At 44.7% G+C, this 26,267-nt stretch overlaps 2 protein-coding genes across 12 annotated transcripts in view; one reads left to right on the top strand and one right to left on the bottom strand.

Annotated features, from left to right (window-relative positions):
- Positions 1-26,267, bottom strand: part of OXNAD1 (oxidoreductase NAD binding domain containing 1) — an 84,734-nt gene that overhangs the window by 1,254 nt on the left and 57,213 nt on the right. For 3 of the 7 annotated variants that reach the window (XM_014344171.4, XM_055109534.2, XM_055109535.2), the window contains one exon: positions 2,592-5,511. The exons of 2 other annotated variants lie outside the window; for them this stretch is intronic. The gene's annotated coding sequence lies outside the window, so the exon portion shown is untranslated. Of the gene's footprint in view, positions 1-2,591; positions 5,512-6,580; positions 11,977-26,267 lie in introns of those variants that run through there. 2 more of the 7 variants (XR_010111403.1, XM_014344172.5) reach the window with 2 other exon arrangements.
- RFTN1 (raftlin, lipid raft linker 1) overlaps positions 1-26,267 on the top strand; it is a 199,673-nt gene that overhangs the window by 167,112 nt on the left and 6,294 nt on the right. For all 5 annotated transcript variants that reach the window (XM_003826192.6, XM_008951666.4, XM_055109532.1 and 2 more), the window contains 2 exons: positions 22,204-22,307; positions 25,639-25,720. In XM_003826192.6, coding sequence (XP_003826240.1) covers positions 22,204-22,307; positions 25,639-25,720 — 186 coding nt within the window. The remainder of the gene's footprint in view (positions 1-22,203; positions 22,308-25,638; positions 25,721-26,267) is intronic.

Raw genomic sequence — 26,267 nt, 5'->3', positions numbered from 1 at the left:
CCATGATCTGATTATTGAGTCCTGACTTCTGATCTGAAGCTTTGACCCTGTCCTCGGATAGTGGAGCCTGGGATGGCTGTCTGTCCCTCTTTTAGCCAGAATTTTCCCTCTGCCTCCTCCTTGGCAGCAGCCACTTGCTCGGGTGTTCTGAAATGTGTGTGGATTGTGGCAGTGGCAGGACACAGAGATGATGGGCTATTGGACCAAAACCAGTCCTCCTGCTCCCCGATGGGGCAGGTGGGCTGGACTTAATCCATGAAAGAGTACATAAAAAATGAGAAAGAACCATTTGAGATGGTGATTAGGGGTTCCATAACAGAACTCTCAGGGAACTGGGAAACTCCATAGGCTCAAAGAGAGTGACTACTTTTTGATGCCCAGGAACAAGGATGCAAAGGGGCATTTGCTGAGGCCCCACACATCAAGGAGCCTCGGGAAGAAGACATCCTACAAAGGAAATGGGAAGGCATTCAAGGCTAATTGTGCCCTGCTGACCAGAAGTGCCCTGGGAGAGGGCAGAGACTGAACAAGGCCTCCTGGACACAGTGGGCTCCAGCTGGGTATTGGCAAGTCAAGCCAGGACTTGGATGGGCTAAGGGAATTGAGTGTGGGGGCTTCCTGCTGTGGGAAGTGACAGGAGCAGAGGCCAGCTGGAAGAGAAGGCACAACTATTAATTTTTTTTTTATGATTAGAACACATATTGGATAATGTGGATGATCTCCTAGATGCCTTCAATAATAGATAATGTGGGTGATCTCCTAGATGCCTCTGATTATGGATAATGTCAGTGATCTAGATGCCTCGGCTCCCTTTTTACCATCATGCTTTCACCTCAAACAGGCAGCACTTGTGCCTCTTAGCAAAGCCCTGCTCCTGAGCTCCAGGAGCCTGCCCTGCTTTAAGCAACAAGAGCCACAAGTGCCCCGAGGTGGTCCTCGTCAATGACAGGAGTGTGGGTGTGTGAAAGCCCTGCTCCCTGGCCTCAGATGGGGACAACTCTGAGCATAACTCACCCCTCAGAGCTCCCCACAGGATCAGACTAAGCCGCTGGTCACGGGATGTTCTTAAAATTGTGTCCTTCCTGGGCTGCTTCTACTCTGTTGTACGACTTCTCCCGCTCCCTCACTGGCAGCACATCCTTAATAAGTTACTTGCACATGAATACTTGTTTTAGGGTCTGCTTCTAGGGAACCTGACCTAAGAGCATGTGTAAAAAAATTCCATTGAGGAATATTACATTGCAAATCGAGATAAAAGTTATTGGAGGTTTTATAATAATTTTAAACAAAATGCTTACAGTGCAAATGTGTATATAGTAAAGACTGAATCCTCCTCTCTCCTCTGACCCTCAATTCCCTAGTTCCCCTTTCAAACAGAAAGCTCCTTCCAGAGAGGAGGTGGTGTACACACAGAGGTGAGTGTGCACACAGATGTGGGTATGCATCTGTGTAACAGAGAGGCAGAGGGAGATTTTATACACATAGAGGTGAAGGCAGAGTAGAGAGTTGAAAATGCTTTGAAGATTGGAGTAGTGAGGCCACAAGACAAGAAATGCCAGCAGCCACTAGTGCCGGAAAAAAACAATGAGCGGATTCTCCCCCTAGCCTCCAAAAGGAGCATGGGCCTGTTATAACCTTGATTTTTGACCCAGTGATACTGATTTTGAACTTCTGGCTTCCAGAACTGTGAGAAATTTCTATTGTTGTAATCCACCAATTTTGTGGTCATTTGTTATAGCCCCCCTAGAAAATGGATATAACATGCATGGACGTCTCTCCAGGGTTGCCCTGTAGGGTGTCCTTGACAGTATGTTTGCATGTGAAAAGTCTGGGGAAGACCGTGTGGTTGAGGCAAGGGCCTGGATTTTTGCAATGGGTTGAAGGGAGCCATAGTGGGATTTTCATCAGAGAGCTGTACATTGGGACAATTGGCCCTGGAGAAAGGGCCAGAATGGGGGAAAGGCCAACAGAAGCCCAGGGAAATAGAATAAGGGTGGTGGTCATGGGTATCAGTTGGGTTGCTTTCCACCGTTCATAGCAGGAAATCCAACTAAAAGTGGCTTAAGCCGTAGGGGTGTTCATCTCATCTCATTGAGCAGGAAGTCTAGAGCAAGGTGGGGAGGTTGCAGAGTCAGCTTTTTCAATGGCTTAAAGATGCCACCAGGGATCCAGATGCTGCCATCTTTCTGTACTCATCCTCAGCCTGTCTGCAGGGCTCTCCTTATGATCCTCCTCACAAGGTGACTGTGGCAATTCTAGGTGTCTCATGCAAATGTGATGACAACCGTGAAGAACGGGGCAGTTTTTTCCTGCCACATGTCCCTTTTTATTAGCAAGTAAAAGCTTTCCCAGAAACCCACAACAGAGATTTCCTCAGGTCTCATTGGCCAGGACTGAGTCACAGACCCATGCCACTTGTCAAGAGTCATGGTTGTCCAGGCCTGGGGGGTGTCAGTGAGGAAGAAGCCCTGGGCCATCGAGGGGCTGTTGGCTTTGGCAGCCAACAGAATGTGCCACTGAGGGGGACTAGCAAGGCAGGATGCTCCTAGAGGTATTTTGAAGAAGACTGGACTTGTTGACGGTTTGGATAATGAGATGACAAAAGGAAGTATTTGACCTTTAATCTTTATCTGCACTTTTTTCTTCCATAAACTCAATTGTCCTATTTTCTCAGACAGCCATATTTCACTTCATATACAAAATTTAGTGATACAAGTAAGTTATATCTTTTTAAAAATTTATCCAACAAATAAATATTGAGTTCCTACTGTGTGTCAGCCACTGTGAGAGCATGATGAATGGATGAAATTCAGGCAGGAAGGATTGATTCCATTTAGTCAAGGGAAGGTGTGTAGTCATTAAAAATGAATGTCCACCCCCTGGCCTTTCCACATTCATCAATAATTCCTCTTCATTGTCAAGCTTCCTGAGGGGTGCTGGAAGACCCTAAATCATAGGAACCTTTTAAATCTGACAAAGGGAGAGGCAAGTATGCCGTTCTGGTGAAGATCATGGGGCAAAGTGAATTTTGATTCTTGCTGCAGAGGAAGAGAGGATGAAACAAATGATCACGTTTTCAAAATCCTGTGACAAATGCGGTTTAAAATATTCAGTGTATGCCACAGAACAACAAGAAAGAAGTGTATTAGGGTTCTCCAGTAAAACAGAACCAGTAGGAGATTATACACATGCACATGTGCGCGCGCACACACACACACACACACACACACACAGAGATTTATTATAAGGTTTTGGCTCATGTGATTATGGAGGCTGAGGAGTCCCACAGTCTGCTATCTGCAAGCTGGAGACCCAGGAAAGCCAGTGGTATGGTTCAGAGGCCTGAGAGCTAGCAGCTGATGGTGTGGACTCCAGTCCAGGTCCCAAGCCCTGAGAACCAGGAGCAACAAGGGCAGAAGATGGACGTTCCTGTTCAAGCAGTCAGGCGGTGTTAAGTCAGCCTTCCTCCACCCTTTGTTCTGTTCAGGTCCTCAGTGACTGGATGGTGTCCACCCACACTGGGGAGGGCCATCTGGTCTACTCAGTTGACCCATTCAAATGCTAATCTTTTCCAGAAACACCCTCACAACATGCCCAAAAATAATGTTTATGCATCCTGTGGCAAGTTAAGGGCTCAATGTGATAACAAGGGCTATATCTTTAGGTTTTCCCAATGTGTTTGAGATAAAAAAGTGGGAGATAATTCTATAACAGCTTTAAACACACACACACACACACACACCCTACTTATTATCTTACAGTTTCTGTGGGCCAGAAATCCAGGTGGGCTGAACTGGGTCGTCTGCTGCTTAGGGTCTCAAAACACTGAAATGGGATGTCAGCAGAGCTGTGTGCCTTATTAGAGGTTTTGGTGGAGAAGAATCCACTTCCAAGCTCACTTAGGTTGTTGGCCTTGTGGTTGCAGGTCTGAGGTCCTCGTTTTCTTGCAGGCAGTTATCCAGGAGCTGGTCTTTGCTCCTGGGGGCTGCCCCCATTTCTTATACTTTCCATGTGGCCCCCTAAAAGAGCTTAAAATGCATAGTTTGAGAGCCACAGATGAAGAGAGGGCAAATGGTTCTCCAGAGAGAACTGAAGTATATTAAATCAGTGAGCATAAAAGGTTGGGGGGTGTTCTTGTAGTTATGTGTTCACTCACCACCACTCCTTGAAATATGTTCTTTGAAATTCACCTGGCCAAGGCTTTTAATACAACTAAATAAAAAGGAAGGGCCTATGGGTGGTGTATAACTGGTTGAGAGGCTGCACTTGGCAACGATGTGCTTTCATTGGGAGGAGGTCTGTCTTCATGAGCTTTCTGATGCCATCCTGTGCCTTGGCCTGTTTCACATCTTTTTCAGGGGCTTGTGCAGGGATCTAGAAGGTGGTGGACCTGAAGAGACCTGATTCTGGGAGGCCACAGAATACCTTGGGTGGCCCTTGGGATCTAAGAATAAGAACATGGATGCTCTTGGGCTCCACATAAAGCATTCTAGTTGGGCGAGGGGGGAAGAAGGCCAGGGCAGGTCTGAGAGTGGGGAAGACTCTGGACCACCCACCCATGCCAGTGTCAACCAGAGCCGCCTTTTCTGAATGTATCTGTTTTTACATGTTGTTTCTAAATTAGATTATAGTTGATGCCTATAGGAAGCATCCTACTAATTAAAAAAAAAAAAAACCTTGAAAATTACTGATCTAATCCACTTTCTTTTTTGAGTAGGTTTCCCTGACTTCTTAAACCCTTTCCAATCTGTTACTTCTTAGTATATGAATGTTGGACAAAAACCAGCCCAATAAAATGTAATAGGAATACATTTAAGTATCAACAAATTGTATTTAAGCTCAAAAAAGTCAATAATATAGAATGAAGCATACCTGATTTGACAGCAATTCCAATGAAAAAGAGTTAATACAGGCCAAGAATGTCTCTACTGCTTCCCTCCAAGTGCTCTGGGCTGTGACCCAGTGAACATTTCCAGATCACAGCCCATGTTTCTTTCTGGTTGCTCACTCTGCTGAGACCCTGCTCCACCTCAGATCTTCACTTTTGAGGCAGCTGCTCGTCCTTTCCAGCCCAACCCTAATGCCACCAGCTTTGTGGGGCCATCTATAAGACTATCAGCTGGCTTTGCTCTCCCCTCCTTTTGAAACAACCACATTTCACCTTACCTAGGAATTACTGAAGTTATCAAATTGCTATGCAAACTCCTTGAGTCAGGGACCAGCCATTCCTTATATTCATGGTTTCTGGATCCAAATTAGTTCCTTTTGTGTTGCAGATTTTTAACAAACATTGATTGAATAAATAATTGGATAATATGAGGTTAGCACTGCTTAGAACAGATATCTTTGACCAAATTTATGAAAACACATGCATGAAGGACTTCTCCCTGTTTTCTTCAGTCCAGTGCTGGCTGACTTAGAGTCTTAGGTTCCACCATGACCGCCATATTTGATGAGAAACATCAGCAGACTCTAGGGTACAGGTGAAAGTGACAGTGATGCGGGAGACACCTGGAAATGGTGGGAAACAATTGGACATGTTTATCTTGGAGGAAGAAAACACAAGGGTAATCAGGTAGCTGGCTTCCTCATATCTTTGAAGGGCTGACTTATGAGGAAGGAAGTAGACTGTTTTTGTTGATTGTAAGGGAAAAACTAGGTCTAATTGGAGAGTGTATGTGGAACTCTTTAGCAGAGGAAGTGGCTGGGGCCTAGGACTGTCAACTCCCAGATGCTGGTGTGACTTGGATGTTCCATTACCACTAATTAGGAGTGATGTTTTAGGCAGGAAGGACTAGCGCAGTGGTTCCCAAACCTTGCTAGTCCTCAGAATCACCTGAGGACTTATTAAAAATTCACATTCTGGCTGGCTGCTTTATGCCTGTAATCCCAGCTCTTTGGGAGGCTGAAGTGGGAGGACTGTTTAAGCCCAGGAGTTCAAAACCAGCCTAGGCAACATAGTGAGACCTTGTCTCTCTACATTAAAAAAATAAAAATTAGCTGGGCATGGTGGTGTGTGCCTGTATTCCCAGCTACTCAGAGGGGCTGTAGTGGGAGGCTCACTTGAGCCTGGGAGGTTGAGGCTGCAGTGAGCTGAGATCATGCTATTACACTCCAGCCTGGGTGACAGAACGAGACTCTGTCTCAAAAAAACAACAAAAAAAATATGCATTCCCAAGTCACTCTGCCTCCCTGGAGACTCAAAGTCAGTGGGTCTTCGGGGTGGAGATTAGGGAACTGCATGTAAAAAATTCAGCCAGGCCTAGCAGCCACTGGACTAGAGGTCCACCCTGACCCCTTCCAACTTGAATAAGCTGGGCATGCATGTTGACACATAGCTTTTAAATCAGTGGCCTCTTTAACATCCTTTTCGGGTGAAGTGGCAAATTAGACTTAAGAAGGCTTGAGAACTAGTCTAGTGAGGCCAAGAGGCCTCTGCTTTCATTCTTATAACTTTTATTTTTATAAAAGTGATCCATGGACACTTTCTCAAAATGTTAAACATAGTTACCATATGACCCAGCAATTCCACCCCTATATTTAAGAGAAATGAAAACATATGTCCACATAAAGACCTATGTACATTAATGTTGATGGCAGCTTTATTTGTAATGTCCAAAAAGTAGAAACAACTTAAATGTTCATCAAATGATGAATAAACTATGGTATATCCATATGATGGAATATTATTTTGCAATAAAAAGGAATAAACTACTGATATATGCTACATGTATGAACCTTGAACATATGCTAAAGTGAAAGAAGCCAGTTGCAAAAGACCAGATATTATATGAATCCATTTATATGAAATATCCAGGTGAGGCAAGTGCATAGAGACAAAAAGTGGACTCGTGGTTGCCTCAGGGTGGGTGGGGGGAAAGGGGAGTGACTGCTAATAGGTACAGGGTATTGGTGTGGGGGGTGATGAAAGTGGTCTAAACTTAGATTGTGGTGATGGTTGTATAACTCTGAATATATTATAAACCACTGAATTGTTGGCTTTAAATAGGTGAATTTTAAGATATCCAATTATATATCAATAAAGATGTTGAAAAAAGTGACAAGTGGTCATTAAAGATAATTTAGAAAATACAGGTGAAGAAAAGAAAGCAAAGTAAACCCCAACTTTCAGCATCACTAGAAGGTAGCTGCATAGCATCTTAGGATAATCCTTCCTGTGTATATTCTGTCTATATTTGCATATTTTTTACAAAAATGGTATCATACTCTTCATACGGTTATATATTTTTGTATGTAACTGTATGCTGAAAATGTTTCTGTTATTAGGCTTTTACTTCATTATTTGTAATGGCCATAGAGTACTTCAATCTATGAACAATTTTATTTTAATTTATTTAATTAGTTTTCCATTGGTGGGTTTTTGCTGACTTCAATTTTCTTGCTCTTGTATAGTAATTCATGTCAGTTTTGATTCAAGGTCCTTACTTTTTTTTAGAAAAATAAACTTTATATTTTAGAGTAGTTTTAGGTTCATAGCAAAACTGAACTGAATCTACAGAGTTCCCATACAGTATGTAGCCTTTTCCAGTTGGCTTCTTTCACTTAGTAATATGGATTTAAGGCTCCTCCATCTCTTGAGAGCTCATTGCTTTTTAGTGCTGGATAATATTTCATTGTATGGTTCCACTGCAGTTTCTCTATCAGTTACTGAAGGGCATCTTGGTTGCTTCCAAGTTTTAGCAATTATGAATAAAGCTGCTATAAACAGCCATGTGTAGGTTTCTGTGTGGACAAAAGTTTTCAGCTTATTTGGGTAAATACCAAGGAGTATGATTGCTGGATCATATTGTAAAGTATGTCTAGTTTTGTAAGAAACTGCCAAACTGTCTTCTGTAGTGGCTGTACTATTTTGCGTCCCCACCACAGTGAATGAGAGTTGCTGTTGTTCCACATCCTCACCGGCATTAAGTATTGTCAGTGTTTTGGATCTTGGCCATTCTAATGTGGTCATTCTAAGGTGGACTGTCTTATTTGCATTTCCCTAATGACATATGATATTGAGCATCTTTTTATATGCTTATTATTTGCTACCTGCATATCTTCTTTGGTGAGGTATTTGTTCAGAACTTTTGCCCATTTTTAAATTGGGTTGTTTGTTGTCTTATTGTTTAGTCTTATGAATTCTTTGTATATTTTGGATAAAAGTCCTTTATCAGATATGGCTTTTGCAGATATTTCTCCTAGTCTTTGACTTGTCTTCTCATTCTCTTGAGGGCCTTACTTTTTGAAACTAGGGAATTTTTATCCCACGAAAACAAATTTCACCTTTGACTTCACCTTGAAAATTCTTGATGTTGTTCAGAAACGGTTTGGACAAGAAGGTGAGGGGTAGGGATTAGCACAAAAGCATTATTCTATTTAAAATCTATAACTGCAGAGTTACCTTCCTGTATAAAGACAAGGTAACTTTGAAAGAAGCAGATACACTCATCTCCATTAAATGTTTGTTGGATGTTTTGTTTTTCAGTCTCTATCAGTTGGCTTCTGCTGTGTAACTAACCATTCCAAACTTAGTGGCTTCAAATAACCATGTATTAGCTCATGATTCTTTAGGTCATCTGATCAATTTTTCAGCCATAGGGGCAACCTTGCTGATCTCTGCTGGGCTCTCTCATATGTCAGCTGGTAGCTGAATGATCTAGGGTGGCCTCATTCATATGTCTGGCAGTTGGCTAGAACAGAGCCTTGTGTATCTTAACATTCAGTAAGCTAACCTGAACCTCTTCACAGGATGGCAGCCACAGGATTCCCAAAAGCAGCAAGTGGGCAAGCCCCAATGTGCTAGCTTATTTCATGCTGTGGTTTGCATCATATTTGTTAATGTACTATTGGCCAAAGAAAGTCACAAAACCAGCTCAGAGTCAAGAGATGGAGAAACAGGCACTACCTCCTGATAGGACCCTCTGTAACGCATGGCAATGGAACAGAAACAGGGAAGAAACAAGTTTGTGTGTGGCCAGCTAAATAATGGCCTTGTGCTTTATGGCCAGTACATGACTGTGTCTAATTTTCATACGTGAATATACTTCCAACTTCCACATGCAAAATACCCATAAAAATGGTAACACAGCATCCTGGCAAATTAATTCACATTTTTGGTGGCAAACTCATGTCTCATTTTAGGTATGATTTACAGCAATTTTGATAAGACTTTGAGAATACAAGACAATGGTGGCAGAACCTACCCACAAAATGCTAGGACAGGTGCATTTATTCACTCACTCAACAACTAATTATCGAACAAATACTTCCTTAAGTGCCTGGGATTCATCAAGAACAAGATAAACTCCTTGCCTTTGTGGAGTTTGTGTTCTAGTGCAGGGGCAGAAAAACGAAGCACCAAGTCATGATCAATATGTGGAAATGGTAGGACAGGGAAGAGAGTGATGGGAGAATTTTCTAGAGGACCCCAAATAGGATTGGCCAGTCTCTCTGAGACCATTTTCATTTTCTGGACTTTGGTTTTTTCATCATTGGTTTGTCCCGTGGTAGGTCTCAGTGCAGATGCTGATGGGGACCCGGCAGCGCATCTGTTATGGCTCTGGTGGATTTGTCTCTGGTAGAGCAGGGAGCCAGATAGAGTGGGAGGTGGACTGCAGGACTTGTAACATTGGACTAATGAACAGCCAGATGTCTGATGTGTCCTGAAGGCAGGATATTCCAGCTGGAGGTTTCTGGCACCTCAGAAGCCCTATCAGAGCTGGGTCCTCAAAGAGCATGCTGTGGGATTAGTGCAATGCAATTTGGTTTAAATAAGAGCAGAGCATAAGGAGGGAGGGCTGAGCGAGAATTGTGGTAGCCATAGCAACATGATACTGACAGTTGAGTCACCACAAAGAGAATATTGGCCAACTGTGATTGCTCCAGCATGGCTTGAGAACGTGGCACCTTTGAAGTTACCAGGCAGAGAAAGTTAGGGAGAGAGAAATCCCATGTCTTACCCAATCCCTTCCTTAGTGAGTCAAGACTGTGACAGCCCAGCACATGGTGTGTTGTGTGGCTCTGTTCGTTGTTAGCTAGGACAGTGAAATAATCTTTAATCTCCATTTCCCTGTCTCTTAATGTTTTGAACCAACCTTTATTCAGAGACCTCTTCTGGGTTTGCATTTTATGATTATCAGTAAGCTGTTAGGAATCCACTGCTGATAGGTGGAGGGGACAACGTTGACAGTTTTGGGTTCTAGAATTCCTGCAGACAGACTGGCTCTCTCCCCAGGTCCCCAACTCCAAAATAAACAACTTTTTAATTATACACTTTGGAAAAGCTCCTTTTTTCAATCCCTTTTCTCTTTTCTAGGTAATACATAAGGTGAAAAATCAGAAAGAAGGGCTAAAGATATGATATAGGATCCCTCATTCATCTTCTGATAGTCTAAAGAGAGTAATAAAGTAGCAAGTCCCATTTACTCCCAGAAAGCCTAGTTTTCTCTCTCATCAAAGCCAGTAGGAGGGACCTGGCAAGTCTCTGGATGGAGAAAATGTTTCTTTTTTAATTGTTATCAAACAAAGCTATTTCTAAGTTGGCCTGGGAGGACCCCCTCACCCTGAAGCACTCAATGTGTGTTTAAGATGTCAGCTTCTAGAGGACAGGAGCCCTGTGCTATTGCATACGTGGTCCCGATGAGCAGCTGACAGGATGTGACAGCTTTGTGTTGCTTAACCACAGTCAGAACTGCAGTGCCTGTCCCTGCTACGGGTCAGAGTTGGCCCCAGCCGTCGCCCCTTAGCCGCCGCATGTCCGGCCTCATTACCTTCCCTGTGATCAGGAGCCTTGCGTGGTTGCATGCCTTGCCTGGTTCTCATTCTGCTCATGCAGGTGTGTGTGGGCAGACACCCCTGATAATAAGGATGCATGCCATCTCCCGCCCTTCCATCCCGTAGCCCCTTTCTTCTTTCTGCCTTCCAAGTAACTGACGTTAGAGAAACCGCATGTACCAGGACCAGATCACCCAGCGTGTCCCAGAATCCAGGAGAATGTTATCTTGCACATGCAGGTTTGGTTTTCTTGCCAGCTTGGCATGGTGCTTTAGGAGAAGCCAGGGCAACATCTCGAGCTAGGACGATCTACCCAGTGTGGGTTTTTCTCTCTCTCTTCCAGGGCAAGCTGGTGGCACTGCAGGGCCTCACAGTAGGTTATCATAAATTAGACTTCAGGGCTCCAGAGGTAATGCAAGGCCAAAGTGTCCAGCCTGGAGCAAATAAGGGCTAGGTGTGCCAGCCTTGAGTGTGGTGACAAATTAGGAACACTCCCCTTCAGCAGTAACTATATCATTGTATTTCTCTCAAATCAAATGAGGTGACTTTCTTTTTTTTTTTTTTTTTTTTTGAGATGGAGTCTCGCTCTGTTGCCAGGCTGGAGTGCAGTGGCGCAATCTGGGCTCACTGCAACCTCCGCCTCCTGGGTTCAAGCGATTCTCCTGCCTCAGCCTCCTGAGTAGCTGGGACTACAGGCGCCTGCCACCATGCTTGGCTAATTTTTGTATTTTTAGTAGAGACGAGGTTTCACCATGTTGGCCAGGGTGGTCTCGATCTCCTGACCTCATGATCCACCCACCTCTGCCTCCCAAAGTGCAGAGATTACAGGCATGAGCCACTGAGCCCGGCCACAAATCAATGAGGTGACTTTCATTACAATTTTCCTCCTAGAGGTTTGCCTGGTATTTGGTTCTTAGAATAATAGTAATAATAGTAATACACCAGTTAGCTTCTGCTGTGTAATAAAGCTCCCCAAAGCTTAGTGAGTTAAAATCATAACCCAAACAGGTCAGCTGGGTGATTTTTCCTTCAACTTTTAGGAAATCGACTAATCTCAGCATGTGCCTGCAGGCGCTGATGGGTGGACCACAGCTAGCAGCTCCAAGATGGCATCTCTCACGTCTGCTGCTTAGCAGGGCCACAGGTCTCTCATCATCCGAAGGCTAGCCTGGGCCTGTCCTCATGGCGTAGGCAGGGTTCCTGGAGAGTGAGCAGAAACAGCAAGGCTCCTTGAGGCCTAGGTTCAGGATGACTGTAATGTCACATCTGCCATATCCTATTTGTCAGAGCAAGTTCCAAGACCAGCCAAGATTCAAGGGGTGACCAGAGGGACTCTCCCTCTTATGGGAGGAGCTGCTGAGCTGTGTTGGAAAGTGGCCTGGACACAGGGAAGTCATAATAGACACCATTCTTCCAAACAATATGTTTCATGTAATAATAACAATTATTATTTTTTATTTCGTTGAGCTCCTAAAAGGCTACTGAGTTTGCTGCCTTTCTTACCTGGTAGAGAAAATGAGACAAAGATGTGAATTCACCAGCACTGGGTGGGTAAAGAGTCTCGGAACTGAAGCTTTTTATGCACTACATGTATTTTCCTCTGACCCTTTTCTGCATCTAAGAACTAAGCTTTTTTTAAAAAAAAAATTATTCTCTTTGAACATTATGAAAGCCTAAGTTGTCTAAAATGAGAAGACTGCTCTCTCAGACTCTATTATGTTGTCCTAATTACATATCAGCAAAATGTTTTTCTGGGGCATTGTGCATAAAACAAAGGAGAAAACAACATCTCTAGCCGGCCAGCGTGCCTGTCCCTCCCTCCCGCAGAGGCCTGGGAGGCTGAGGGTGAGGAAGGCCGGCTGTGCTGGCTGCAGAGGGCTTTGCTGTTTCTCCACAGAGCAGCAGGTCGCCCCTTCCCTTCTCCCTCCCTCCACCTCACCTCCATGGGCTCCACTGGATGGGAACCATGTGCTTGTTCTCCCCACCCCTAGACTGGGATCTCCTGGGGCAGAAGAGGCTTCCCAAGTGGCACAGACAGAGCCAGGCTGACTGAATGTGAGATTCATGAATGAACAGTGATACCAGGCATAGCCCTGCCCTTTAGCATCCTGAGGGCCACGTGGAGTTTTCTGCAACACTGCCCGCCGTGTTCCAGCATCTGCCTTCCACTTGCTAGGGAGAGGTAGAGCTGAAGTGCCCCTTCTTTCTGGCTTGGCATTCCTGTCCACCCTGCCTCTAGATCTCCACTTTCCATGGCCGTAGGAGAACAGGACCTCTACTCTCCTCGAGTGCCGCTGTAGCCAGCGTGTGCTGAGCAGGGCCCAGGCAGCCCTGAGAAGGCGCCAGCATGCTCTGCCTCCTCTGCACTAGCAGCTGCCACCAGACCTTGCTGTCGGCCACTTCCCTCCTGTGGAGTCCTGCCTGTGGCCTCCTGAGACCTCACCATCTCTATCCATCCAGTTTCCAGGCTCCTTGTGACTTGCCCTCTTGAGATATTTGATGGTGTGATCAAACTCCCTTTTTGTTTTTTTTTAAGTTCCAGGGTGCAAGTGCAGGATATGCAGGCTTGTTACATAGGTAAACGTGTGCCATGTGGGTTGCTGCTCTGATCAGGCTATCACCTAGGTATGAAGCCCAGCATCCATTAGCTATTTTTCCTGATGCTCTCCCTCCTCCCGCACCTCCAACAGGTCCCAGTGTGTGTTGCTCCCCACCATGTGTCCATGTGTTTTCACATGTGTTTTCACCGTTCAGCTCTCCCACTTGTAAGTGAGAACATGTGGTGTTTGATTTTCTGTTCCTGCGTTAGTTTGCTAAGGATAACGGCTTCCAGCTCCATCCATGTCCCCACAAAGGACGTGATTCGTTCCTTTTTAAGGCTGCATAGTATTATGGACTGGATAAAGAAAATGTGGTACAAACTCCCTTCTTAAGCCTGTTTCCCATGCAGGATTGTCCAAGGGCTGATTCCTTCCCACTCAGCCCATTTTCATTCATCTTCTGCTCACCCCCTCACAAGGAAATCCAGCCCTCAGCCAGCCTCATCCCTCCAGGAGTTTTCACCTACCCTGCATCTGTCAGCACCTCCAAGTGTTTATCCCCATCCCAGCCTTTTCCTGGCCCTGAGCTGTGGATTAATTTCCTGTTGCTGTGGCAACAAATCACAGATTTAGTGACTTAAAACAACGCAAGTTTACTGTCTTACATTTGTTGAGTCAGAAGTCTGAAATGAGTATTAAGGGGCTAAAACCAAGGTGTTGACAGGACCACATTCTTTGTGGAGACTTTTAGGAGACAATCTGTTACCGACCATTGCCAGCTTCTGGAAGCTGCCCATGTTCCTTGGCTCGTGGCCCCTTCCCTGCATCATTCCAGCCTCTGCTGCTGCCATCACATCTCTTCCTCTGACTCTGGCCTTCCTGCCTGTCCTTATAAGGACCCCTGTGATTATACTGGGCACACCTGGATAATCCTGGATAAACTCTCCATCTCAAGATCCTTAGCTTAATCATATCTGCCACATCCCTTTACCATGCGAAGGGAACATTTTCACAGGCTCCTGGGATTAGGATGTAGACATCGTTGGGGCCATTATTCTGTCTACCACAGGCTGTTTCATTTAGTTGCCTCCTGGACATTTCCATAGGTTCCTCAAACTCAGGGTGTCTAGAATAGAATTCATTCCCTCTCATTGTCCCTCTTCATCCTGTATGCCCCGGCTCAACACATGAGCAGCCATTGCCCAGTTCTCTGAGCTGTTGTCTGGGTGAAACATAATGTTAAATACAAATCCAGCATTGATGGGCACTTGAGTAGTTACCAGTGTCTTGCTACTGCAGACAGCTCTCCAGTGAATAACTCTGTGCATTTCTCATTTTTTAATATGTAGGTTAAATTCCCAGAAGTGAGTTGTTGGGTCAAAGGGAAAATATGTTTGTAATTTTGAAAGATACTGTCAAATTGTTCTCTAGGAGGGTTGAATCAATGAGCCCTTCCACTAGCAATGTACAAGAACGCATGCTTCCCCACGGCCTTGGCAACAAAGCGGGCTGCCTAACTTTTGGGTTTTTACCAGTTCAATAGGTGAAAAAATAGTATCTCAGGGTATTTTTTGTTGTTTGTTTTTGTTTTTGTTTTTGTTTTGAGACAGAGTCTCGCTGTGTCACCCAGGCTGGAGTGCAGTGGCACGATCTCGGCTCACTGCAGCTTCTGCCTCCTAGGTTCAAGCCATTCTCCTGCCTCAGCCTCCCAAGTAGCTGGGACTACAGGCACCCGCCACCATGCCCGGCTAATTTTTTAAATTTTTAGTAGAGACGGGGTTTCACCGCGTTAGCCCGGATGGTCTCGATCTCCTGACCTCATGGTCTACCCGCGTCGGCCTCCCAAAGTGCTGGGATTACAGGCGTGAGCCACCATGCCCGGCCAGTAGTTTTAATTTGCATTTTTCTTATGAGATTCTGCGTTTCTCTCATGCGCTTAGTGGGTGTTTGAATCTTCTGTGATCTCTCTTCATATCTTTGGCCCTTTTAAAATTCGGATTATTGGATTTTTTCTTTTCAATTTTTACAAGCCCTTTTTTTTCTGTAATATGAGCTGCAAACATTTTTCCATTTTGTCATTTGTCTTTTATATCATATGAGTTTTTATGTAATCAAATTTGTCATTTTTAATTTTTGGTTTCTGGATTCTAAGTTATTTAGAAAGGCCTTCCAGTGTTCCCTTTAAACATTAAAATAATAACATTTTATTAAATGAGGGGGATTGGACACAGGCATCTATTTCTTTTCTGAAAAATCCTCATGAAATGAAACTAAAGGAATGACATAATTAGATACAGGCAATTCTCATATTCTCAGATTCTGTATTTGCAAATTCATCTGCTTACTAAAATTTATTGTAATCCCAAAATCAATACAAATGGCATTTTGTGGCCATTTGCAAACATGTGCAGAACAGCAAAAATTTTGAGTTGCCTAATACGCACTTTTCTAGCTAAGGTCAAACAAGGTAATATTGTTCCTGGTTTCAATGTTCATACTAAAAGCAAGTGTCCTTTTTGTGGTACACATAGTGCCACATTTTTCACATTTTTGTGCTTTTTGTTGGTGATTTAGCTGTTAAAAATAGCCCCTATGCATAGTGCTGAAGTACTGTTGCCTAGTGTTCCTAAGAGCAGGAATGCTATGAAGTGCTTTACAAAGCAAATACCAGTGAGCTTTGTTCAGGCATGAGTTATAGTGCTGTTGGCTGCAAGTTCAATGTTCATGAATCAACACTATCTATTAAACAAGGTTATATATTGATCAGTTTGCAAAACTGTTGCGACCAGAGGCTTCCAAGACCCTAACCCTATATTTCTCTTATGGGCAATGGTTCAATATTCACTAATGCACTGTTCACAATGACTTTACAGAACATAGCTACCAAGAATAATGAGGTTCAATTGTAGGTAGGTAGGTAGGTAGATAAATCGATGCCCACATAGAACAAAAAGATTAGAAGAAGATAAAGTAGAAGATGAGTGATTTCAACAAATTTTTAGATAGATGGAAAGTAGAGAGAGGAATCTAACTAATTTAGCAAAATGAAGGAAGCTACAACCTGGACGAGAAGGGTGCCATTTGTTTCTTGCAGAACCCAAGAAAAGCTTTGGTTTTCAAAGCATAAATCACCATGGGATGGGAGGTTGGGGGATGTGAACTGCAGAGCAGAAAACCAGGGTACTGGTTTAAAATCCTAACATGGCGTGGTAAGATCCCTAGTTCCCCATCTCTGTCACATGCAACCTGGGAACTGTAGAGATAATGTAGGTATCAGAAGAAACCATTTAAAGAGATAAAATAAATGTATCCATGAAGCAAAAACAAGATGCTGTAAAAAAAAGAAGCAATCAAAAGATAAGAAAGGGCTTTTGAATCTTAAAAATAGGGCAGCAGAAAATTTAAAAAACATAACAAGTTGGAAGACAAAATGAAGGAAATCTCTCAGAAAGCAAAATTAAAAGAGTAAGAAAACTGTGGGGGAAGGTAATAAAATTAAAACATTTATCACACATTTTGATTAATAGCAGGTCCAGAAAAAAAGAAGATAGAAAATGGAGGGGAGAAAAGTTATCAAAGGGGGGAAAAAATACACTTTTCAGAACTGAAGGACAAGAATCTTCAGATGCAAGGCCATCAGGTGAACAATCCTTTGAGTAAAAAAGACCCACACCAAAGCACATTGTCATGAAATTCCGGAACTTCTAGGGGAGAAAAAAAAAATCCTAAAAACTTTCAAAGCAATACAACAGGTTACAGTTAAAATATTAGTAATCAGAATAGATTATCTCAATAGCATTGCTGACATCTAGAAACTACTAGAGGTACTTTCAAAATTTTGACGGATAAATCAATCTCAGCCCAGACGTCTGTACCTAAACTATTAGTTAACACAAAGGCATTTTTAGAAATGCATGGATTCAGATGACTTCTAGGGCATTGTTGCCTAGAGAGTCACTACAGGATGTGCTCCTGCAAAATGAGAAGGAAACCAAAAAAAGAGAACATACCAGCCATAGACAGTAATTTACGAAGAACCCAGGCATGAAAAGCAGCCAGACCAGATTAGAGCAAAGTTTCAGAAATGATGTCTCCAGTGGGGAAAAATGGAACTAATGTATTTAGGATCTTGGAATATTTATTGATGAGCATTAAATAGGGGTATTGCAACATGTGGGATAAATTAGTGATGGGTTCATGTACAACCAGGAAGATGAAAAAAATGGAGGTAATAATTAACTCCAGGAAAAACAGAGGGTTATATAAAAAAGAAGGCATGGTCATAGTGCATTATTTGACCCAGCATTGAGCAATATTTGCAAAACTGTGATAACACAAACATTGATTTTTGATTTACTTTAAATTACAAAATAACCATTTGGAGCACAAAGAAAAAGGAAATAAGAAATGTTTATGGGAGCACTAAACCTTTATTTCCCATGGTAGAAAATTAGGATACCTAAAACTGATAAGTAAAATAAGAGTAGTATAAGCACACCCTGCCAGTAATTTGTGGGCACTAGTGTTTTGGTAGCAATTTTACAAAAGACACAGAAGTAGTTTTTGCAGGACTCTCCCTTACATACCCTAATTGGTGAAAGGCAAGGTCTCAGTCCTGTGGATGTCAGGAATAGAGGCAAACTGTCCCCAGTCACTTTTCTCAGGTATGGAGAACACCCCAGAAGTGGTCTCAAGCACCTTTCAGACAAGGGAAATCAAATTCCTTTCTTCATTTACAATCATGTATAAAGAGCAAAATATTTTCTTTCAAACTCCTTTTCTCCTAGATTGCTTCCACAGGATGAAACACAGGAGAAAAGAAGAGCAAACTGACATTCAGAATGCAAACTTTCTCACTGGACCAATTTATGAATTCCTAATTATTTCTCTGCATAGAGGATCTTTAAAATCATCAAAAGACAAATATATTTCTTAGTAAACTCTACATTCTGTTGTCCTAATTTTTGGAGGGTAAAGAAAGGTTGTGTAGGATGTCTATTTCTTTAGTTGATTTGCAATCACTGGAGAAATTATAGGGAACAAAGGAAAAAAGAGCCATAAATACAAATGAATTCCTTTTATACGAGTTGAAAAACCACAGGACATGCTCCATTTTTTAACACTCCAGGTGTGATCGGAGATTACGTATCCACCACAGGAGAGTGGAGAGTTAATTAAAATTTTTGTTCCTACTCAGAGAAAGAAATGTCTTTTTGTTTGATAAGCAGGCTGGCTTTTGAGTGTTGTTGGTGCTTTCTTCTCTCCTCACTGGAGTGTCACAAAAAAGCAGATCAAAGAGAGCCTTCCATCCGGATATGTTTCCTACCACCTTTCTTAGCTAATGGACTTAAAAGTGTCTTTCACTGACAGGCTCATCTTGTATTTTAGAAATGCCATCTCTTTACTATATTGATAAATATGCAAACGGGCTGTGATAGATGCTTACGGAAAATCACATTTAACATTAATTAAGCCAAGACCATCCCAAATAGTCGGAGTGGGAGAGTCTGGCAGAGTGCAACATCTCACCCCTACCATTTGTATTTTACTTGTCAACTCACCATGTGATGGCCAGAAATTAACACGTGAGATTGAACCTTCAGCTCTCTCAAACAGGGTTGTTTTGTTGTGTTTTCCCTTTTGCTTTTGGTCTTTATGATTCTGTACCCTCTGGCTGACATCTCCTACCCTGAGGGGGAAAAAATGTTTGCGAGAAATCCTGCTGATTTTTTCTTTAAGAGAGTGACAAAATGAAATAAAATGGAGCAAAATAGAAGCAGCCGGTTTGCAGTCTGTCTAAGCAGGCGGGTCGGGCTGCAGCAGGGGTCGTTCATTGTCTCGCAGCTCTGGGTGCCCGCAGAGAAAACCTGGCCCGAGATGCAGCCACCAATAAAAGGACTCCATTCTGCCACTCAGGGCTTTGTGAGGCGCCAAAGCTTGTCCTGGTTGCCATGGCTACTGTCTGATTGTGGCGGGTTTGTCACAGTGCTTGATAAAGTGGGAAGGTTATTCTTGATAGGCCCAAGTAATCATAACCTCGCAAAGCTTGAGAGTGTGGATTTAAAATTGGTTTTCCTCCTCTCTTTAAACTGGGAATACGGGGATGGGGGCAGGGATTCTCAGGATAAAGCAGCCTCAGGACTCCTTCAGCAGGTGGTGAGCATGGCACCCAGCAGGAGGAATACGGGCTGTGCTGGTCTGGAAGGGAGGTGTGCGTGTGCCCAGAGGCCAGGCAGAAAGGATGGTCACAACTGCTGGGCCATCTCTGGCCTGATAGAGGCTTCAGGGAAGGGACCAGAATGGCATTCTCTCCTGGCCCCACCTGTAAACGGATTATTCTTGTACCTCTCTCTCCTTTCCTCCCTTCCCTCCTCCCTTCCGCCTTCCTTTACTAAGTTTCCTCTTTCCCTTTCCCTTTCTCCACTTCTGCCCTGTCTCGGTCCACTTGTGCTGTTGTAACAGGATACCTGAGATCAGGCAATTTATAAAGGACAGACAGTTCTTGGCTCCTGGTCCTGGAGGCTGGGAAGTCCAAGGTCGAGGGCCTGGCATCTTGTGAGGGCCTTCTTGCTGCGTCATCCCGAGGCAGAAGCACAGAAAAGAGGGGAGAGAGCAGGAGACTGAACTTGTAGCCTCAAGCCCTTTGCCTGAGTTGGCATTAACCCATTCACAAGAGTGGAGCCCTTCTGACCTAAACACTCCCACCAGGCCTCACCATTCAATGTCATTGCATTGGGGATTAAGTTTTTAACACATGGAAACTTTTTGGGGGACACGTTCAAACCTTAGCACTTTCCTTCTTTTCTCCCCTTGCAGTGCGGCAGAATTTCTAACAGAGCTGATCCTTTAAAAATATGTATTTTTTTCTCATGGAGAATGATGGGAAAAAGTTAGATTTGAGGCAACAGCTGATAGATTCTGGCCACAGAATTACAGACTTTTCTTTTGCCAGGAGGGACCTACATGATTACCTAGGCGATGGTTCTCAGACTTAGCTGCATCAGGACTACTGGGAAGGGCTTTTTAAAACACAGATTCCGGGGCCCTACTCCCAGAGTTCCTGATTCATCAGGTCTGGGATGGGGCCCTGAGAATCTGGGCTTCTAACAAGTTGCCAGGTGATGCTGATGCTGCCGGCTCGGGCCATGCTTTGGGAACTGACATAGACCAGTACCCATTTTATACAGTGGAGGAAACTGAGGCTGCCGAGGGATAAATTAGTCGCCAAGGGTTCAGGTGACTTGATAGCCACTCTGGAACTGGTGTCCAGTTATAGAAGCTTTAAAAGCCATTTGAAGAGACAGGGCAGGTAGGTTGTTCCTCCTCTGCCTTCCATCCCACTCGCCCAGGGCATCCAGATGAGCTGGTTTTGTTCCCAAAGGGCCACCAGCAGGATAGCCACTCACCACACGTGGCCACCTTCTGATTGGAGCACTCCAGACCGTGGTCACGCGCGCTGCCTCTGAGTTAAGCCGACCACAGACCTTGGCACTCTAGGCCCAGCTTTGCCTTCTAATGTTTGCCCCAGGAAGCCTGCTTTGACTGTGGCTGGGATCTCTCCCACCTCTGCTGGCATTCAAAGTCCCATGGCCCTGCCAGAGAGCCCTTAGGTTTTTCAGTTCCTGGCATGTTTGTGCTGTTGCCCCTGCTAGCCTGTGAACTCCAGGGGCCGGGGCTGTGCCTTTGCACCCATCATGGCTCTAGAGTACCTGATAAATGAACTATGTGGGCATACAGGGTGGAAGGAATCTGGATACATGTTTGAGATTTTCGGAAGCCAACTACAAGAAGCCAAACTATGAGGGATGAGGAGTCCAGTTACACACAGAGCAGGGGTGGGGGCTACACTTTCAGTGTTAGTGAGGAACCCGGAGTAAGAAATGAGGCCTGTTGCAGTGAGAACGCCTGCAGAGGTGGAAGCCAGTGCAGGGGCCTCACATCAGGGCTCTCTCCCTGTGCTAGCAGGGGGCTGAAGTTTTTTTCGTTTTGTTTTTTTTTTTGAGATGGGAATCCTGCTCTGTCACCCAGGCTGGAGTGCAGTGGTGCCATCTCAGCTCACTGCAAGCTCCGCCTCCCGGGTTCACGCCATTCTCCTGCCTCAGCCTCCCGAGTAGCTCGGACTACAGGCGCCTGCCACCACGCCTGGCTAATTTTTTTTGTATTTTTAGTAGAGACGGGGTTTGACTGTGTTAGCCAGGATGGTCTTGATCTCCTGACCACGTGATCCACCTGCCTCAGCCTCCCAACGTGCTGGGATTACAGACATGAGCCACAGCACCCGGCCAGGGCTGAGATTTTTAACTGAAAGACAAATGTTAGTTCCCCCAAATCCTAATTTGAAATAAAACATGGCAGCATTCATTTATCCCTGCAAGGCAGGGCACATAACACAGGCAAAGCAGCTTCTGCGTGTACACACACATGTGGATGTGCATGTGTGTGTTGCTGTGGCTGGACATAAACGACTTGATCATTTGTCAAATGTAAGTTAACTCCCCACAACACGCTCTGAACTCATTCAGAGCAGCACGTGTAGTTATATGCCCTGGATACCGCTCAGAGGTGAGACAATTATGCTTCGTCAGTGAAACTCACAGGAGGCTATTTGTCCAGACAAGAATCAAACAAAATTAATGGATTAATCTTTTGGCTCTAATTCCTTGCTGACATCACAGACTGAAATGGGGCCCAGAAAGAAATCCCATGTTGGCAGTTTGACTCCAAACTTTTAAAGCCTTCAGCAAGCATCGGAGCAGGAGCCTCTGAGTGGCCGGGCACTGCCACTTCTTTTCTGTTTTGCTGGATTGGCAGACTGAATAGTCCCCTCTCATTGCTTGGGAGTTGGCTTGTGGCAGCAGCAGCCCTAATGCTGGCCTTGTTCCCCCAGGGTGTCGAAGTGCAGACAGACTACGTGCCCCTGCTGAACTCGCTGGCGGCCTATGGCTGGCAGCTCACCTGTGTGCTACCAACTCCCGTCGTCAAGACTACCAGGTAACAATAACAGTAATCATTAGGATTCTATTGAACACTTACTCTGTGCTAGTCACTGTTCCTAATGAGCACCTCACGTCTATAAATTATTTAATCCTGTGCAAGAGGCTGGTAGTTACGTAAACTCTCCCACTGGGAAGCAGCAGAGCCAGAATTTCGCATTCTTAACCACCGTCACCCAGAGAACTCCCCTGCACCCCTCTTCCCACATGGGGGGCCCTGTGAGTCATTACTGCCCAGAATGTCAAAGATGAGCCGCTCAGACTGAGAGGGCTCAGAGCCTCCAATGCAAAAGAAATTCAGCACCTACTATGTGCCTTGTGCTAGGCTAGGTAGGCACTTTATATATAAAAATCTCAGTCCTCAAAAAGAAAAGAAAAAAATACTATGAGGTAGAATTGTATTATTATTAAACCCATTTTGCAGCTGAGGAAAGTGTAGCCAGGGAGGTTGAGGGACTTGGCCAAGATCAAGCACTGGTCACCAGCTCCACAAAGGGGCTGTAAAGGCCTGCCTTTCAGGCCTTGGTGCGGCATTCCTTATAATTTCAGGTTCATGCTCATTTGTCCACTCTCAGCTCTGCTTACGCTCCCTTGAGCCCAGTCACACCAACCATAAAAGGCCCTCCATCTATATGTTGGGCTTACTATTCAAATTAGTCTTGCCCTGTGGGGTTGTAAGCATGGATATGATTCCCATTTTGCAGATGAGGAAACTGAGGCTAGGGGAGGCTTGGTCACATACTTAAGGCTACCCAGCCAGTAAGTGGCAGAAACTGGGCCTAGAACCTCAGTCTGCAGAATCAGGCACTTTTCCTGGAGCAGGCCGTCTCTCTGCTGACCAGCAAGGATGCCCCCGCTGTGGCCCCCAGAGCTCCACCTTCCCCAAGCCCTACTGCATATTCACCACTGCAGAGTGATGGACAGCATGGGGCAAGGCTGGCAAACCAGGGTGATTGAGAGTGCAGAATCATGGTGACAATTGATGTCTTTCCTAGTCCTTCCTCTGGCTCACCAGGATCCTCAGATTCCACATTAGGTCACAGTGGGTCAGTGCACCAGGGGGAGCCAGTCTGCGGCCACTTTTGAGCCCCTTGGCCACTGGAAACCACCATGTTCTTTCTCAGCCAAGACTTCGACAGGCATAGGGCAATGCAGTGGTGTAGAAAGAACCCTGGATTTGGGGCCTGAAGACTTGAACCCAAGTCTTCAGTCTGCCACTTACCCACTGTGTCATGTTGGTCAAGTGACATAGCTTCTCTGAGTCAGTTTCCTGGTCAATTTCCAGAGGACAAGACTCAGAATGTATTTGAATGTGAAGGCCCAGCTGGTTCTGAGCCACCTAAGCCCAGGGGCTACAGACAGGTCTCTCTGTCTCAGACCTTCACACCTGCTAAATAATCCTTCCTAATCCTCCACCTCCCTGTTCCTTAAATGACCACTTATGGTGGAATGGAGACTGTGTGGAACTGGGTAGATCTGTGTTTGAATCCTCACTGTGTGATCTCCAGCCTGCTCTTGAGCTGAGCTTTTGTTTCCTTCTATAAAAGTGGTAGTTGGATTCCGTGGAGCATTGAGGTGAAGCTTAAATGAGCCATTATGTGTGAATTCACCCAGCCTAGCTGCTACACAAAATAGGTGCAGAGCAAATATTAGTTCTCTCCCTCCTTTTTCTTACAGACTTTGTAGCTGAATGCAGTAACATGTAAAGAAATTTACAAAACAGAGATTTAAGAAATGCAAATTAAAACCACAATGAGATATAGCCTCACACTGATTGGGATGGCTATTATAAAAAAGACAAGGGTATAGAGAAAAGAGAACCCTTGTACACTCTTGGTGGGATTGTAAATTAATATAGCCATTATGGAAAATAGTACAGAGGTTTCTCAGAAAACTAAAGATAGACTTAGCACATGATCCAGCAAACCCACTTCTAGGTATATAACCAAAGGAACTGAAATCAGTATGCAGAAGAGGGATCTGCATTTCCATGATCCTTGCAGCATTATTCACAACAGCTAAGAAATGGAAACAACTTAGGTGTCCCTCATCAGATGGATGGATAAAGAAAATGTGATATATATATATAAAATACACACACACACACACACACACACACACACACACACACACACACAATGGAATACTATGCAGCCTTAAAAGGGGGGGTCAGGGACATTCTGTTATTTATTACAAGGATGAGCCTGGAAGACACTATGCTAAGTGAAATAAACCAGGCACAGAATGACATACCTTATAATCTCTCTCATACGTGGAATCTAAAAAAGTTGAGTCATAGAAGCGGAGAGTAGAATGGTGTTTACCAGAGGCTGGGGAGTGGGGCGGATGGGCAAAGGAGAGATGTTGATCAAAGGGTACAAAGTTTCAGTTAGGAGGAATAAGCCTTGGTCATCTATTGCACAGAATGGTGACTATTATAAACAATAATGCCTTGTATAGTTTACAATTCCTAAAAGAGTAGCTTTTAAATGTTTTCACCACAAAAAGTGCTAAGTATGTGAGGTGATGGATTTGTTAAGTAGCCTGATTTAATCAGTCCACATTGTAAACATATATCAAAACATCACACTCTACCCCATAAATATACAATTATTATTTGTAAATTAAAAATAAAATACAAAATCATCAGAAGGGTGGAAGCAGGGGAAAAAAAACCAGTGATCTTCTTTACAATACTTCTATCATCTTTAGAGGCAGCTCCAGGTCCTGCCTTCCTGGGAAGAGAGTATTCACTGTATTGTAAGATACGAGTCGCCCCTCCCTCGCATGTGAGCCAGAGCTGGTTAACAGGCACTGCCTTGCAGGGCCCGCCTGGTGCTGCGCAGTCTTTGGTGTGCCTGCAGGAGCCATGCATGGCTGAGACCCTGGATGCAGCCATGACCTCTGTCCACTGTCCTGTAGCAGCTGGAGGGCTGAGCTCATCACCGAGGTCCTTATCTACCTGCCCATCATTACCAGAGACAGATTTGGAAAAGGCCCCTGCCCCTTTGAGATCCACTGAAGCAGCCAGTGTGTCCACATTTGGCCAAGATGCTGTTACTTCCCATTAAGGGAATGGGCGTGTCCAGCTAGGAAGCTGACTTTGTAGGGATACCCAAAAAGCTTTTGTTGGGCATCTGAGATAGCCCCTTGGAAGCAAGGTTGGATGGCCTGGGAGCGGAAGAGTAGAGCAGGCGTCTCTTGACTTCTAACCTGTCATAATCCTGCGGGTGGTCTGCTTTGATGAAATTAGGGATGGCAACATCTGTGTCAGGTTTTGGGTTCCTCTAAGGCATAAAGTGGCTCATTCTCAGCTCCGTGTGTTACAGCGAGGGGAGTGTATCCACCAAGCAGATTGTCTTTCTTCAGAGACCGTGTCTACCTCAGAAAATCAAGAAGAAGGAATCGAAGGTAAGAGATTTTGATGGCCTTCCTAGGTTTTCCTCAGCAGGGCTTCATCTTCAGTGGATTTTCTGCAGCATTTGAGGGGGCAGCCTGCTCCAGCTTCCAAGGGCTCGCAGAGCCCAAGGAACACCTGAGCCCCTGGCAACCCGAATCACATCTCAGGCTGCTAAAACGGGACAGCTGAGGGGACTGGAGGGCCTTGTCTGCCATCGTCCTGCTGGGCCGGCCAGAAGGATGGAGGAGAGAGGCTCTTCTGGAGGCTTCAGCCTGCCAGATATTCCCACTAGGATGAAAAGAAGGGCACGAAGTCAGCTGCAGCCTGACCATGGGGTGGGGATGGCTCGAGCTCATGGCCAGTTTCTTTGTGTCTTAATCTCATTATCAGCTAGTTGGAGCTCTGGCCTGCCCTGTTAAGATTCCTTAGGACATTAAAAGTGTGGGGATCTAAGCAGAGACCCTGCCAAAATTTCTTCATGACAGGCCTAGACCCAAAGGCCTCTGTGTGACAGCTGGTGATGCTAGCTGTAGCCTGTGGCAGCAAGTCCTCAGGCCA

Source organism: Pan paniscus, chromosome 2 (genome assembly GCF_029289425.2).
Source record: "Pan paniscus chromosome 2, NHGRI_mPanPan1-v2.0_pri, whole genome shotgun sequence".
In the NCBI taxonomy this organism is placed as follows: Eukaryota; Metazoa; Chordata; class Mammalia; order Primates; family Hominidae; genus Pan; species Pan paniscus.
The sequence above is the reverse complement of the archived record's forward strand: the minus strand, read 5'-3'. Positions and strand labels throughout refer to the sequence as shown.